The 13,443-nt window shown below is 41.0% G+C and overlaps 1 protein-coding gene across 50 annotated transcripts in view; it reads left to right on the top strand.

The window, feature by feature from the left end:
• Nucleotides 1–13,443, top strand: part of RIMS1 (regulating synaptic membrane exocytosis 1) — a 528,602-nt gene that overhangs the window by 218,804 nt on the left and 296,355 nt on the right. For all 50 annotated transcript variants that reach the window (XM_050950597.1, XM_050950547.1, XM_050950548.1 and 47 more), the window contains one exon: nucleotides 7,655–7,998. In XM_050950597.1, the coding sequence (XP_050806554.1) occupies nucleotides 7,655–7,998 (344 nt within the window). The remainder of the gene's footprint in view (nucleotides 1–7,654; nucleotides 7,999–13,443) is intronic.

The following is a 13,443-nucleotide window of genomic DNA, read 5'->3' as shown; positions in this document are numbered from 1 at the left end:
AAGTGCCATGTCATGGAATAAGGGTTGGCGGGCCTCAGGTTCCAGTATCCCTTAAATGAGACAGACTACCTTGCTACAGTGTACCACTTCTAACGAGCTCATGTACCACAGCAAGGCAGCCTCTGCTCTATATAATACACCAGCTTTCTGTTATATAAATTCAGATGTGTATTACTGGCTCATGAGTTAAAGGCAGAAAAACAGAGTGAAAACCTTCCATCCCTTGCAATTTTACATTAAATCAACTTAACCTAACTTTTTGGATCTTATCAATATTTTAAAACTGTGTACAGTGACTTAGATGGCTGAAATGAGCAGTAACAACCAACAATGTAGTACACCACCAGGGACACAAGGAATGTCGGTCGCTGTAAGTAAGATTCTAACTGGTATTAATTACAAAAGCATTATAAAAAGAAAACTGACTCATAAGCTTTGATTAGTTGAAAAAAACAGTTTATATTTTCAAAATAGACATAGTGGGGCACAAGGGCTTCAATTCTGCCTGGTCCTTATACAACCTTTACAAAGTGGGGAGGCTCCTTAATCCCTCCTCGCTATGCTCCTGTGTAAGGGCCTTGCAGAATCTGGCCTTAAAAGACTACACATAGGTCATACACTACAGGGTACATGGTGCCTTCTAGGAACTTATGAGGATTATGCTGATAGTTTGCCCTGGATAAGAGGGATAGATTAAAAAGGGAGAAAAAAAGACAATCTACACTAGGCAATGTGATGGGGTCATCACAACTATGTTGTCAGTATGATTTATAGTTTGCACAAAGTACGTCAGTTTGAACTAAAAATAGTCTTGGAACCAATAGAACCAAACCCAGGATCTGAATATTTCAAAACTTTGGGGAAGTTTAGATCTGATTTTGCAACCCAGGCCCAGCTCTAGTCAGAATTCACATAACAGCAATTCTAACAAAGCCAAGTAAAATAGATCTGTATGCTTAATTTTATAATCGTAAATGGTATAACTGCATAATTAGTGGACTCAGAATATCCCTCATGTCTCTGCTGAAGGTCTACTGCAGGGGTCGGCACCCTTTTGGAAGTGGTGTGCCGAGTCTTCATTTATTCACTGTAATTTAAGGTTTCGTGTGCCAGCAATATATTTTAACGTTTTTAGAAAGTCTCTTTCTATAAGTCTATAATATATAACTAAACTATTGTTGTATGTAAAAAAGGATTTTAAAATGTTTAAGAAGCGTCATTTAAAATTAAATTAAAATTTAGAGTCCCCTGGACCAGTGGCCGGGACCCAGGCACTGTGAGTGCCGCTGAAAATCACGTCGCATGCCGCCTTCGGCATCTGTGCCATAGGTTGCCTACCCCTGGTCTACTGTATTCTAGGTCTAGCATTACCTAAATTCTGAGGCAGGATCCCTGCCTTTTGCAGCTTTCCAGGTCAGCAGACTTAAGATTCTGCAGCATTTACAGATACATTAAAAATTAGGTTTTTATTGAATGAAATCTGAAAGTAAGTAGAATCACTACATGTTAATAAGTGTAATCACTCCCCATTTATTTTTTTTATTAAATTTAATTTTTTTTCTGACATATCACTTCTAATATTCAGTTTGCTGCAGAATTTTGTATTGAAAATGTATAATCTTTATAAAAGCAGCAAAGAATCCTGTGGCACCTTATAGACTAACAGACATTTTGGAGCATGAGCTTTCGTGGGTGAATACCCACTTCGTCAGATGCATGTCATGCATCTGACGAAGTGGGTATTCACCCACGAAAGCTCATGCTCCAAAACGTCTGTTAGTCTATAAGGTGCCGCAGGATTCTTTGCTGCTTTTACAGATCCAGACTAACACGGCTACCCCTCTGATACTTGACATATATAATCTTTATAGAAGTTGTCAGGAGGAAAGAGTTTTTTGGCAGCTGGGTATGTGACAATTGGGGCTTCTGGCACCAAGGAAGGCACTGAGGAGGCAATTTGGGTTTCTGAGATGAGTATTAGTTGGATGTTGAAATGATCAGCTATTATAGTTAAGAGTTGACAGTAAAATTAGCATTATCGGCTTTCAAAATTAACACCCTGTGACGAACAAACTGTTGTTCCACACTGTCTACATCCCTGTATTGACTATAGGCTCTTCCCATCTTAAAAGTACTGTTTGCAGCCACAAGGACTAGAAACCCAGGGCATGTTTACACAGCGATTTAAACACCTAGGGCTGGCCCATGTCAGCTGACTTGGGCTTCAGGATTGAGCGTCAGTTAGTGCCTGGATTCTGAAACCCTGAAAAGGGTTAGGTTCCCAGAGGCAGAACCTGGGCTTCAGCCCAAGCCGGAACATCTACACTGCAGTTTTATAGCCCTGCAGTCAGAGCCCCAAATCAACTGACACAGGCCAGCTGCAGACGTTTAATTGCTGTGTGGACATAGCCACAGTGTCTGATTTTTTTCTCTTTTTCCCTAAAGTGAATAGTAGGTGGGTATAAAATGCTTTGCTGATGTGTGGTGGAGAATTTTGATTTGGTAGCATTTTATACCCACTTTATATAGATTTAAATGACACAAAGCAGTGGAAAATTAGACGCAAGTCCTCGGGTCTGGTGAAAATGAGCTCAGCAAAGGACTCCAGGGAAGGAAGAGCAATAATATGGCTTTATGTCTATTAGATCTGTCACAGCTCTGGGGCTGGCATAAAACTGGTTCAACCTGTTATGTCAGCTGGGAATCAGCCTGAGCACAGCAGCTCACTCCTCCAGCCATGCCCTCTAATCTGAGCCGCAAGGGGTCAGCCACAGAGTCACAGCAGTCAAATCCTTAGCTGCCCAGTTAGGCCAGCTTCATGGCCCATTTGCACCAGCCTCTATGTTTTGGAGGTTTCATCAATGAAGGCTTGAGTTCTGGAACATACATCTGCAAGAGAGGTTGGATTCTTTGGGTTGTTCCATGGCTATGGATTTGGAGAGTACACAGAGCCCTGGGAATAGATACAGCTGCATATTTTGACATTTGATTATAGTGCAGTTGGGAAACCATAGCTAAGGTTGCATTACCATATTTCAGTTTGATACAGCAGCAGAATGAATATAGTACGTATAACTGTCACACAGTTTAACACGCTATATGCTTTGTAACACTATTTGTTGTTGCCTCAGTGAATGAAATAATTTATTTAACTTGATTCCAGCAAATGAAGTTTCATAAAGCAAAAAACTGGCCCCAGTCCTGCAATCAGATCAATGTAGGTGGACTCTTGTATTGGTTGTTGAGCTCCATTGAAGTCAGTGGGGCTTCATGCAGAGGAAAGGATCTGCTTGCAGGATTAGGGCCTGGACAACTGTCTTCTTGAAGTGGATGGAAGAAGTGGCTCAAAAGAGTGTCAATGTTATTGTGCAGTTATGTTGAGACAGACTTAAATGGATGTGCCTCTGTTTATTAGGATCAATTCTCCAAAACAAAATAGAAGGAAGAAAATCACAGTCCAGAGAATGGAGCCCGATAATTAATAACTTGTGGCCTACCAGTGTAGATACTCCAAGTTTTCTAACAAAGTTTTAAAGACTTTTCTCCTGCATCAAAATGATGCTAGACACTTGCACATCTGATCTAGACAAAACTTGCATTGACTTCAGTGGGAGTTTTGCCTGACTGAGTCTTCCAGCATCTGGCTCTAAATTTGGGGTAGAAGTTAAATTTCCTTCTAACATCATTTTTACTTCCTCCTGCTCATGAGATAGGAAGTAATAATGGAAATTACAGTAGAATTAAAGAGAGCTTTTTCTCACTGCTAATATTGTCACATGGAAAAGTGTAATCATAACGCAGAATTCATAGTTTTGTAAATGAAAATGCTAATGTATGTTGTATATTGTAGTACATATATTGCATAATATGGATATTTTCAAGTTGGAATTTCATGTTATTTAGTACAGGAATACTGTTCCTACCCATAAAGGATCACTTTCAGCAGTACTTGTAAGAGTAAGTGTGAGGCACATCTTTATGTTTGTGAATGAATGCCCATACACATTCCACATGAGGGCAAGCATGGAGTCCTACTGCCCAAAAAGCATGTTTCCACTAAGCCCATAAAGTTTTCTACATGAATCTGCAGGGGAATCATTAACCCACCTCCGCTGAATCTGGTGTGTCACATTATTTTTGTGACATAGTAGTAAAGCACAGGACGCTTGTGCTGTGCAGTGAAAATGCAGTTTTTCCAATTAAATAATTAATATTAATGATAATATATTAATTATTAATATATTAATAATTAATATTAACTTTTTGAAAAAAGGTGCTCCTTATAGTCCTGGCTATTTGGCTCTAATAGCTCCATGTTTAGACATGTATGTGCCTGTTGCCTTACACTGGTATATAGAAAAAATTGTCTATGCTTTTCTAGAATGACCTACTGTAATGCTGCATCAGAACTCACTGAACAGAGAAGAAAGAACTGAAAATATTTTGTTAATGATAGGTCAGAATAAAATTATCTACCTTACTTCATTTTCCTGATGCATCACATGGAGGTCCAGAAGCCACATTAGAGCACTGTAATCCTTCATCAGAGTGTGTGTTTGGTTGCCTGACATCTGTGGATTGTTAAGATAAGTTATTACACAGACCTGCTTTAGTTTAGATTGGTTTGGAACACGTCCCAGAATATTCAATCAGGATATAATTCCCGCATGCTGCTAGACTGCTTGCTCCACATACTTCTCTAAAAATGTTTTTCAATAAACAGCTTTCTTACTGAAACTGTTATGTCACCTCAATTTTTTTATTTCCTTCTTAAAGAAAAGCTTTTGTCATTTTTCCCTTTGGACTGAATATAGCTCCAGGCAAACATAGCATTTAATAGCTAAGTCCTGAAGAGACTCCTAAACAGAGATGTAGTGTAGCTTCTTTGTGAGTATAATGCAGATTTCCTACATATATAATCTGTGGTGCTTGATGTGTATGTTATGTCCATGCTATAGTGTTGGAAGACTGGTGTGGGGATATGTTCTATTGTAATTTCATGTCTAGTACTTCTCCCTTTTGTATCCTGTATTTATTTCGGTGTCTGCTTCTGCCTTAACTACTACCAATTGTTTAGGTTGAATAATTTTGTCTATAACAAATATTTGCAATAGCAAAATAAAAGGAGATTGGATATGTTTGTTAGTAAATTCTCAGGAAAAAGTTTATTGCATATTTTTTGATCTTACAGGTACACTTAGGTTGTATATATAAGAAATTGTGAACGATATTGTTGACAGAGTTACCAGCTTCACATTTTAAAATGTGTATGTTTGAGAATTTGATTATAATTTCCAGCTTATTCTAGTTATCTACAAAATAACTTGCTTTGAATTTTAATTAAAAGAACTCACATCCTTAACAAAACAACATTCAGAACTTGAAAGAATTTTGCAAAAATATTGCATTTTATTTTGAAATTTGCCAGTTTTGGTCTGAAGATATAAAGTAACATGTTAACTAATACTGGATTTAAAGAAACTTCAGTTCTTATCAGCTTTTGCACAACAGCTTTTTAAACCTTTCTGTGAGCTATTGATTTAATAGCTTTTGGCTAATGACTATATACACCTGAGAGTGAGCAAGTGAGACATATATATATATATATATATATATATATATATATATATATATATATATATTTATTACGAGGTCGCTACTGCCTGACTGGTTAACAATCACATTCAAGTTTATATACACATTTTAAAATGTTTCTTCCTGGTTAATCTAGTCTACATTTTAAACTTATTTTGCATGACCACATGCATATTCAGTTCCTCTGTTTCAAAATCAAAATATCCCAGGTGAAGAAAATAAGACATTATAATATCAAAGGCAGGTTTTTAAAATGTCTACCATTTGTTTTAAAGGCGAAGCTGCCATTCCTATTACCTGTTGAAGATTGTTTCTATTTTTAACACAGTATATGTTTGCACCACTGCTGCAGTAATTGTAACTTTTGATTAGATTCTTTTTTGAAGTACGGTAATTAAAAATATTTAAATATCTTCCTCGAAAGGGAAAAAATAGCCTATTTCTGATGTTGGATACAGGCACATTATATATATATATGGCTATGGATAAAAAGAAAGTTTGATATTTTTTTCCTGACCGTTTAGTCAACTTGGGTAGAACTTGCATACTATTTGTAAGTTCTGATGTATTCTTTATGATCTAATGTGATAACGCATTTTAGGATCCTTTTAACAAATCTGAATTATGCTTACTGTATAAAATGTCTGAAGATTGTTTTTCTTTGTGCTATATGAAATGCCTTTGTTGCTGGTATGCAAAGAACTTTTCCTCAGTTCTTGGTATTGTCACAGCCAAAACTCTGTTCCATTCTGCAGTTTTTCCTGAAAAATTATTGTTTCTTCAAATCCTTTTTATGTTAAATATTGTGTGGTGTATCTGTACTTTTACACACAGACAATATTTGAAAAATATTTTTCACTTTCTTTTCTTTCTTGTTTCACAACTTCATTTATGCTTCTATTCTAGTTATTAAACTTGCATAACTTTTCTTTTTTGCTTCTATAATTGGTTTCCATAATTTCTTTTCCCCTTTTTTCTTTCGATGTCTGATGAAACTGTCAGTCTTCCCTATTCTCCCCTTTTCCACATGAGTCTTCTTTCTTCAAAGTATCCTCTTCTTTCCCTGGGTTTTTTAAAATTTGCATTCACTTTACTTTCCCCATTCAGCTCGCATTTTTCTCTTACCATCTTTTCTGACAGTACCTGCTGGCCCTCATTCCATGTAAAACACCTATGCCTAGAAATAGGCCTTATTGTGTGTGCTGTGGTTTTCCAGTGCTGCTGGAGGAAAAAGTCACCCATATATGTACACAGTTTAATGGTGACCACCAGAGACTGGAATGCTTGGGCTTTTTTTAGATGTAACTGAGAGATCTAGCACATGGTCATTTCTCAACGATGCAGATGTTTGATCTTTTATCTTTAGCTAATAAGGAAGATTTTCTGGTTTCTTAAAACACTGTACACAATTTTTCATTTCATTATTGTATTTAGTTACATATCAGTATATTTCTTTAGGCCTGGAGTTTACAAGATTGGTAAGTAGTTGTGTTTGGTGTAGTTGAAAGTATTCACAATACGTAATTAATTCATTTTGAAAAACTGCCTGAAATTTGACATTATGTGGGAAGAAAATATTAAGGAGAAATTCTGTAACAATACGTATTTCTTTAATAGTTCATAGCAGTGATTGGAAGGGAGAAGTTAACTAGCTTGAGTTTTACAATCCCGAGTTCAAGTTCATTTCAGGTCATGTCACCAGTGAACATTAGTTTGATAATCCCATTCTAATGTTTGTCCGCACTAAAAAAATCTACTAAACAGCAACAACCTGCATAACCCCTTCACACCATTTTGTCAGTCTTTACTCAAAAGAGGCCCAGCACTGAGATAACAGATTAAGATTGAGATATATTGACAGAACATTGTGGAATCACCTGCCTGCAGTATGCTTGACCCTAGTAGTAGAGTGATTCACACTTTTGTGAGCATACCATGAGCACTGTCATGAGCACAAACTTCATCCAATTAAAAATTTACTATATATGAACACTTATAAAACAAGGAAATATATTAGAGTTTAGAGGATACTGACACAGATCTTTTTATCTTCAACTAGGTTATGTGGGTATGCAATTTATGTCGAAAGCAACAAGAAATCTTAACAAAGTCTGGAGCGTGGTTTTTTGGAAGTGGTCCACAGCCGCCAAGCAGTCAGGATGGAGCACTGAGTGATACAGCTACTGGTGGAAGTTCTGATGCACCTAGAGAAAAGAAAGCAAGGCTTCAGGAGCGTTCCAGATCTCAAACTCCCTTAAGTACAGCAGCTGCCTCATCACAGGAAATCTCTTCTTCCAGTGTGCAGTCTGACAGGAGGAAAGGAGCAGAATTATCACAGCAAGCTATGGGCCTGGAACAAAAGCAATCTTCATCAAGGTCTAGAAGTGAACCCCCGAGAGAGAGGTAATACTTCCTAATTCATCTTTACACATCCATAGCGTCTGAACTGCTAGTTAAGCAGCATTGCACAATAATGTATTTCTGGGAGATTACATCTGTCCCTCGTTTGCTTTACGCACTCAAGATCAATGGTCAACTATGTTTATTGACCAGGAAAGTGCAAAAATTCACTAAGGAAAGCACTATCTGGAATATGCAGTGAACTCTATGCAAGTGAAGTTTAAAAATATAGTAAGACAGTTGCACTTTTGACTTACTAGGAATAAATACCATGTTTGCAAAATCAGACTGATGATTGGTTTGCTTTGTGTTCCCAGAGGGTCTTAAAGCCATTTCGTAATTAAAAGGACCCTTTCGAAGTTGTTATACCAAAAACTGACCTGACTCAGAACTGTATTTTTTATAATTAGTAAATCAGTCACTGGAGAAGTATTTAAAAAGAAAGACTGGGGATTCTGTCTGATGTGCTCACACTTGCTATGTCTTTCATAGTCTTATCAATCATCAGAAGTTACCTTGTAATAATTTAAATAACAAGACAGTATTAAAAATAGGTTGCTTACACATGTAAGATAAACTGTAATTACTTCTAAGTACATTTGTTTATTTGCATGTGAGAATAAGGCCACCGATAAACAACTTATAGTATTTAACTTAATAAATTTAACAGTGATGGTATTCTTTGGTTATATGTGTACTGTCATGAATCTGCTGAACAGAAACAGGTCAGCTGAGAGCAGTGGATCTGCTGCTGCTGCTCTTTTGGAAGCTGACTAGAAGGAGATAGGGCAACCAGTGGGGAAGCCTTTGTTCTATGGCAGTGGGGTGCCTGGCTGGAAACCTGCAAGGATTGCAATGGAAGCACCTTTCCCTGGTGGCTGCTCAGAGGAGGGTTGCTAAGCTGCTTGCAGTCCTGTATTACAAGGAACGTCCCTTATCTAAATAGAAGATGGCCTGTCCTGTACTAAATCAGTACAGGATGCCTTTTATCCCGTATTTCAATAGCAGGAGGCCTGTACTCAGGGATGCATCTTTCCACTCCCCTCCCGACCCTGGCCCTTCAGTGCTGCACAGGGAAAGCAGACGGGGACGTGCTCAAGGCCGGGGTCAGGAGGGGAGTGGAAAGATGCACCCGTGAGTGTTGGTCCCCTGTTGCACAGGGCCCCTTACTGAATCGAACCATTGAGCGTGGCCCCATTTGGTTTCCCTGCACAAGCTCTGTCTGTCTGTCGGGCAAGTGGTTGGGGTTGCGTGCCCTGGAGCTGTGCTGAAGGACCAGGGTCAGGAAGGGACTCTGTCTGGCAAGGTGGTCAGTACTCTTGGGGTATAGCCTCCCCACTCGCAAAGTCTCTTCCAACATCCCCAACAGGGCACACAGCACTGCAGCAGGCAAAGACCAGCAACTGCAACCTCCAACTTGGCTCCTGGCTCCCATGCAGAACCTGAACAGGAATTTCAGTGGCTGCTGGCCCAGCACTGAGGCTCTGGGTTCTCTGCAGCGTCTAGAGCTGAAGAAAGAGAAACCCTAGGAAGCATGAGGGAGGGAAAAAGGGACTTGCCCCCACAGCTTCAATTCAAGATTGGAGATAATTGAGGTCTGTCCCATATTTTTTAAATATGATTTTGGCAACCCTACTTCAGGGTGACCGAGATCGGGCTTCTGGAAGTTTTCTACATATAGCTGGGTCTACCTTGGTTTAAAAGTATGAGCACTCATAAGCACTAACTGATAAGAATTTGTATGTAGGGTAAACAGACAGACAACATCCTACCTTACCTTGTAACATCAAATTCTTCCCAGCAATGAACAACAATCTGCTTCATGGCACTGAAATCAACCCTATCTCAGCTGAGAGGCATGAATACAGTAGCAAAGTACTATATGTTCCCTTTCTATTTTGCTCACTCCTGAGACATCTCTTTTTTTGGCCAGAAGTAAGGTTGTTACCAGGGGCTGCTCCAGGCACCAGCACTCCAAGTGCATGCCTGGGGCGGCAAGCCATGGGGGGCGCTCTGCTGGTTGCTGCGAGAGTGGCAGGCAGGTTGCCTTCGGCAGCATGCCTGTGGAGGGTCTGCTGGTCCCGCGGCTTCGGCGGACCTCCCGCAGGCTGCTGCTGAATTCATGGGACTGGGAACCTCCCGCAGGCAAGCCACCAAAGGCAGCCTGCCTGCTATCTTGGGGTGGCAAAATACCTAGAGTTGCCCCTGGTTGTTACATTAATTGCACAGTTCCAGGGCCAGTGCTACCATTTAGGCCAACTAGGTGGTTGCTTGGGGCACCAAGATTTGGGGGCACCAGATGGCAGCACCCCCAATTTTTTTTTAAGTGTTTCAGCGGCCACTGCACTGGGAGGGAGAGGGAGTCTGAGCCGCTGGCAGGCAGCCCAGGGGTTCCCCTGGGTCAGCGTGCCGCCGCCGGCAGCCAGCCAGCCAAGGGGTTCGGGCTGCCGGCGGCGCGCTGACCCAGGGGAACACCTGGGTTGCCTGCCGGCAGCTCAGACTCCGTCTCCCTCCCAGTGCAGCGGCTGCTACATCCCATGCGATTCTTCTCACTGCCGGCGGTGGCGCCGGCAGCTGGGCAGAGCTCCGCAGCTCTGCTTAGCGCACATGGCACAAGCCTGGCGACAGGCACGACAGCAGTGCTTCTGGAGCAGAGGTGAGCTGGGGTGGGGAGGTGCCGCACGGCTCCCGTGGGGGAGGGAACTGCCATGGTTGGGGGGCACCTCAGGGCAGGGGGGGGAAGCTGCCACGGGGGGGGTGCCTCAGTGCGGAGCTGCCACAGGGCTGAGGGGGGGCACAAGTTTCACCTGGGGCACGAAACTTCCTTGCAGCAGCCCTGACAGTTACAATAGTCACATGTGTGCCCGTTGATTGTTTCCTCCTTTCAATATTTTCAATACCCTTCTAAAATGTCTTATTTCCCAGGAGCAATACACTGAAATGCTGGAATATACTGATTGTTGTTGGTCTTCTAGACTTTGTAGAAGTACTTATGGCAGTTTTTAAGAGACAGAACTTATAAAAGAATTCTTGCAGTTTGCTTATGTATCACGCACTGTGTGACACACATGCAGTTGTGCTCTCTATGTTGTATTGGTCATGCACCTTTGATTCTATCCCCTACACTTTTACCCTGTACCCTTGTCATAAACAGATGGTTAAGGGTTAATGTCTCTTTTACCTGTAAAGGGTTAAGAAGCTCAGTAAACCTGGCTGACACCTGACCAGAGGACCAATAGGGGGACAAGATACTTTCAAATCTTGGTGGAGGGAAGTCTTTGTTTGTGCTGTTTGTTTGGTTCATTGTTCACTCTTGGGACTAAGAGGGACCAGACGTACACCTAGGCTTTCCCAATCTTTCTGAATCAGTCTTTCATGTCTCGAAATAGTATGTAATAGCCAGGCAAGGCGGATTAGTCTTATGTTTGTTTTCTTAACTTGTAAATGGTGTTTTTGCTGGAAGGATTTTTACCTCTGTTTGCTGTAACTCAGGCTGGTGAGGCGGGGATCCCTCTAGTCTATATGAATCTGAGTACCCTGTAAAGCATTTTCCATCCTGATTTTACAGAGTTAATTTTTACCTTTTCTTTCTTTAATTAAAAGCTTTCTTTTTAAGAACCTGATTGACTTTTCCTTGTTTTAAAATCCAAGGGATTGAGTCTGAATTCACCAGGGATTGGTGGGGGGAAAAGGAGGGGGATGGTTAATTCCTCTTTGTTTTAAGATCCAAGGAGTTTGGATCTGTGTAAGCCTCTCAAGGCAACCCAGGGAGGGAAAAGTCTGGGGGGAGGAGGAGGATGGTTAATTTCTCCTTGTTTTAAGACCCAAGGGGTTTGGGTCTTGGGTTCCCCAGGGAAAGTTTTGGGGGAACAGAAAGTGTGCCAAACACTACTTCTGGCTGGTGGCAGCATACCAGACCTAAGCTAATAATTAAGCTTAGGAGTGTTCATGCAAGTCCCCACTTATTGAACTCTAAAGTTTAAAGTGGGGAAAAACCTTGACAACCTTGTTTTCACTGGAGCTACTTTTGACATTCCAAAACTGAGTAGCTTTAGACAGCTGCCAAACAAAATAAATTCTGCCAGAGTAATGTTTGGTATTCTCCTCTCCCTTGGAACATCTGGATGACTGGACTTGTGATACTGGGTAAGCCTGGCTTTGTAAGTTGAGGGATAGAAAGAATACCAATACAGTTTTTAAAAATTAAAATTTCTGAAATAATTTTGTGGTGAAATATGGTATGTACAGAATGCAAGGTGGTGTATTGTGGTAGAAATGTTTTATTAGCACAGAACTGGGATGTCTGACATGATCTACTCAGTTTCACAGGAAGTAAATAATGTCAGTCCCAAATGTATGCTGCCAAAATCTGTATGTAATACCATTTCATATCTTATGAATAGCAGAGAGCCAATGGATGAAGACAAACACAAACTTTGGAATCTTTGACTAAATGGCTGCAACTAGTGAACAGTAGGAGTTATCTTGTCTGAAATTTAAAAGTAATCCGATGACATTTATGACCTGAGCCCCACTGAACTGTCACCGCTTGTCAAAAGCACTGACATTAGGTGATAGCAAACACTTGTACTTAGATGGGCTGCCATAGGTCCAGATGCGGATTAGGGGTTTGTGGGGCCCTGGGCCACAGCAAGTGGGGCTCTCCCCCTCCTTCCACCTGCAGTCCCCCCGCCTGGCACTCCTGCTGGGGAGTGGGGTTAAGGCGCAGGGGCTTGCACCGCTCCCTGGCAGGAGTGCTGGGTGGGCTGACCATGTCAGGGTGCAGGGGCCCCCAATTGGCCAGCGACCTTGGGCATGGGCCTTGTTGGCATGATGGCTAATCTGCCACTGCATAGGTCAGTGGGGACTGTCAGTTCTGCCATGCCAACTCTGATGGCTACAGGTCCTTCTCGAGATGTAGGTATTATTATATCATCCCTCTATGCATTGTTATACAAATATATGTATTAAAAATTATCCCTGTTAAAATAGCTCTTTGTTGCTACTTGTCAGCTCTGATTTTGCCTATCATCTCTGAAATGCTAGACCCAATTTAACACACTCTACAGGTATCTTGAATTTGATGTTCTCAATGAAGGTCCCAGAGCAGTAGACAGCTAAAGACCTGGCTACTTTTAATGCTTCATGTTATAGTTTTGAACGCTTTGAGCTAAAATGGCTGGTTTCACTGAAGATAGAGAAAATCTGACAATCCAAAGCATAGCTAATATAATTGTAACAGCAGATCACTATACCTCTGACTATTTCCTGTTCAATAGTATGTCATACTTCTTAGCACCAGAACCACAATCCTCTTGAGCCGTTTTTGTGACTTTTCTACATCTAAGTTATTGGACTGCGCATCTTTGCTGCTCTTCTCCTACAGTAGATGTATATGTGTCTTTTGGGAGAGACAGTCACACCTGTTCATTTAATAAGCAACAATTA

Source organism: Gopherus flavomarginatus, chromosome 4 (genome assembly GCF_025201925.1).
Source record: "Gopherus flavomarginatus isolate rGopFla2 chromosome 4, rGopFla2.mat.asm, whole genome shotgun sequence".
NCBI classification, from domain to species: domain Eukaryota; kingdom Metazoa; phylum Chordata; order Testudines; family Testudinidae; genus Gopherus; species Gopherus flavomarginatus.
Note: the sequence above shows the minus strand (reverse complement) of the source record. Positions and strands in the feature narration are given on the sequence as shown.